The sequence below is a fragment of the Pteropus vampyrus genome, unplaced genomic scaffold (assembly GCF_000151845.1).
Source record: "Pteropus vampyrus isolate Shadow unplaced genomic scaffold, Pvam_2.0 Scaffold10448, whole genome shotgun sequence".
NCBI classification, from domain to species: Eukaryota; Metazoa; Chordata; class Mammalia; order Chiroptera; family Pteropodidae; genus Pteropus; species Pteropus vampyrus.
Genome location: NW_011899229.1, coordinates 1 through 2,461, shown reverse-complemented (window position 1 = coordinate 2,461; position 2,461 = coordinate 1). Strand labels below are relative to the sequence as shown.

Here is a 2,461-nt window from a genome sequence, read left to right as displayed (position 1 = left end):
TGCCGTGACTCTCTGCTCTCCCTTGCCCAGGATGTCACCTCTCTTTGCTCTTGGAAATGTCTGTGATGTGGTATGAATGACGACACTAAAATAGGTTCTTCAGAGCATTTTTATTCGTAGAACTCCCAGTCATTTCCTGAGGACATTTCCACTTCCACTCCGGCCAGGATCAGACAGTCCTGATTTGTCTTTTCTCAAAATCCAACTCTTTCTAGAAGAACAAACCAGGCTAATCATATCTCTATGGATGGAGGAGATTTTGCCTCAAGAAGACACATAGTTCTGAGGTGAGAGTATCTCAACGTGCTACATAGAGGGCATAAGGTAGAATATTTTGTGTTCTGTGTGACAGGCAGACACACTCTGACTAGAGATCTTGGTGTTGGGCCCTTTGGCCAATCCTGACTTGTCACTTCCCAGAATCTCAACACAAGAATGCTGCTTCCTGCTTTCTATTCAGAGGTAATCAATCCTACTGAGCCCTCTCTCTTTCATGGATATTTTGCCTTCAACATTGTGGGTAGCCATTCTGTCTTCCCTTTGTCGCATTGGAGTTGATTTTATTTCACATCTAATGTTTCCTCAACCGAGGCCAAGAACTGCGTTATTAAGCCTAGGACAAGATGCTCTGTGACAAACACCGTGGTGCTCAGGGAAGAGCCTGAGCTACCCGGTTTAGCAGTTGACACTTTCCATTCTAAGGGAAGGTGGAAAAATGAGCTCGGGTGGATGAAAGAGGGATTTGGGGACCTGCCTGGTCCTGAGCTGGAAGGAGAAGAAAAGAGGAGAGGAGAGAAGAGCAGATTTTTCTAGCTCCCATTCAGCTTCCTTCTCTGGTGCTTGGGTTGCATCAACCGAGGCCACCAGGGGGCAGAATTGTCTGGATTTGGGGAAGGCACTGGCTGTGGTTTACACCCTGACTTGAATGAAGTCTTAATAGGTGTTTACTCTGAGACCCTCCTAATAGGACTTGGGGGAAAGGAGATTTCCTGTATCTGTTGCGTCCCAATATTTCTACCTATACAAGTGACAATAAAAGTCACTGGGCCTCAGACACTGAGATTGGAACGAAAGATGCACAAGGGCTCATTTAATCTGAGGAGGACCAAGGAAGGGCTAAAGAGGAATAAGAGATCCCAGCTTTACCTGTGGTCCTTGGGTAGCATGATTGGATTTCTCCTAGGCAATCTCAGACCCTAACTTCACCCCACTCCTAGACATCTTGAAGGGAAAAGCCCTGGATACCCCAGCCAAGAACCACCCTGACTCTCAGAGTAGAAAAGACAGGGACATCCAAGGATGACACTAATAATGGTTTCAGTGTGCCTTGAGCAAGAAAAATCATATCAAAGAGTTTTAATTTTCTCAAATTAACTCTGCTGTCCAGGGATGCAGAAACACTAGAATTGAGAGCCAGATCAGAATGGAGTCAGGAGAAGCAGTAGTCACCCAGCTGACGGTGTTGCCGAGTGTGTCCTTAGCTTGAGAGAGTCACAGAGACACAAAGTCACCTCACAGCAGGGACACTGAAGGTCCAGGACCTCATTTACATGAAGGACTTCAGCAGACCTTTCTCCCCTGTAAATCAGGTATAAACATTAGGTGTTTGTGTCCCTCAGAATATACTTGTCAAAATGTTTTCTTCCGTTCATCTACCTTCTCCTATCCAAGGATGTAGAAACATCTGGAATCAAGTGCCAGGTTTGAGGGGGCTGAGGAGAGGCAAGTACAAGAAGGAAATTTGCATGGAGGCCCCTCCCTCCTCTGAGGCAGGAGAAGGGGATAAGAGAGGTCTGGGGAGCCAGGCTCAGGGCTGGGGGCTCAGAGGGAACTCTCTTAGGGCATCTCGACCATGGCCTGGGCTCTGCTCCTCTTCAGCCTCCTCTCTCAGGGCACAGGTGAGGCCTCCAGGGAAGGGCCCATGGGGACATCTGGGCTGTTCCTTTGTCTCTCCTTCCTCAGGCTTACCTGGTCCCTAACACTGACCTCACAAGAGTGTATTTTTGCCTTTTTCAGGGTCCTGGGCCCAGTCTGCCCTGACTCAGCCTTCCTCAGTGTCCGGGGCTCTGGGACAGACGGTCACCATCTCCTGTGCTGGCAGCAGCAATGACATTGGGAGTTATAATTATGTCTCCTGGTACCAACAGCGCTCAGGCACGACCCCCAAACTCCTGATTTATAGAGTCAACACTCGGCCCTCTGGAATCCCTGATCGCTTCTCTGGCTCCAAGTCTGGCACCACGGCCTCCTTGACTATCTCTGGGCTCCAACCTGAAGATGAGGCTGATTATTACTGTTGCTCGTATAGAAGCGATAGCACTCTCCACAGTGATCCAAGTGCAGGGGGAAGTGAGACCAAAACCTCTTCTGAGTTCAGTCAAGTCCCTTCACTCCTAAACTCAGGCTTTCCTTTCTTTCCCTTGTTATTATTTTATTTTGAAATAACTGCAAACTTAATAAT

At 48.1% G+C, this 2,461-nt stretch overlaps 1 gene segment (V, D, J or C); it reads left to right on the top strand.

Moving 5' to 3' along the window:
• Positions 1-1,818: 1,818 nt before the first annotated feature.
• Positions 1,819-2,349, top strand: LOC105310740 (the record flags this gene model as incomplete). The annotated part of the segment is given in 2 exon segments: positions 1,819-1,898; positions 2,017-2,349. Coding segments are annotated over 2 exon segments (379 nt in total), but the record flags the coding sequence as incomplete, so codon positions are not given.
• Positions 2,350-2,461: the final 112 nt, after the last annotated feature.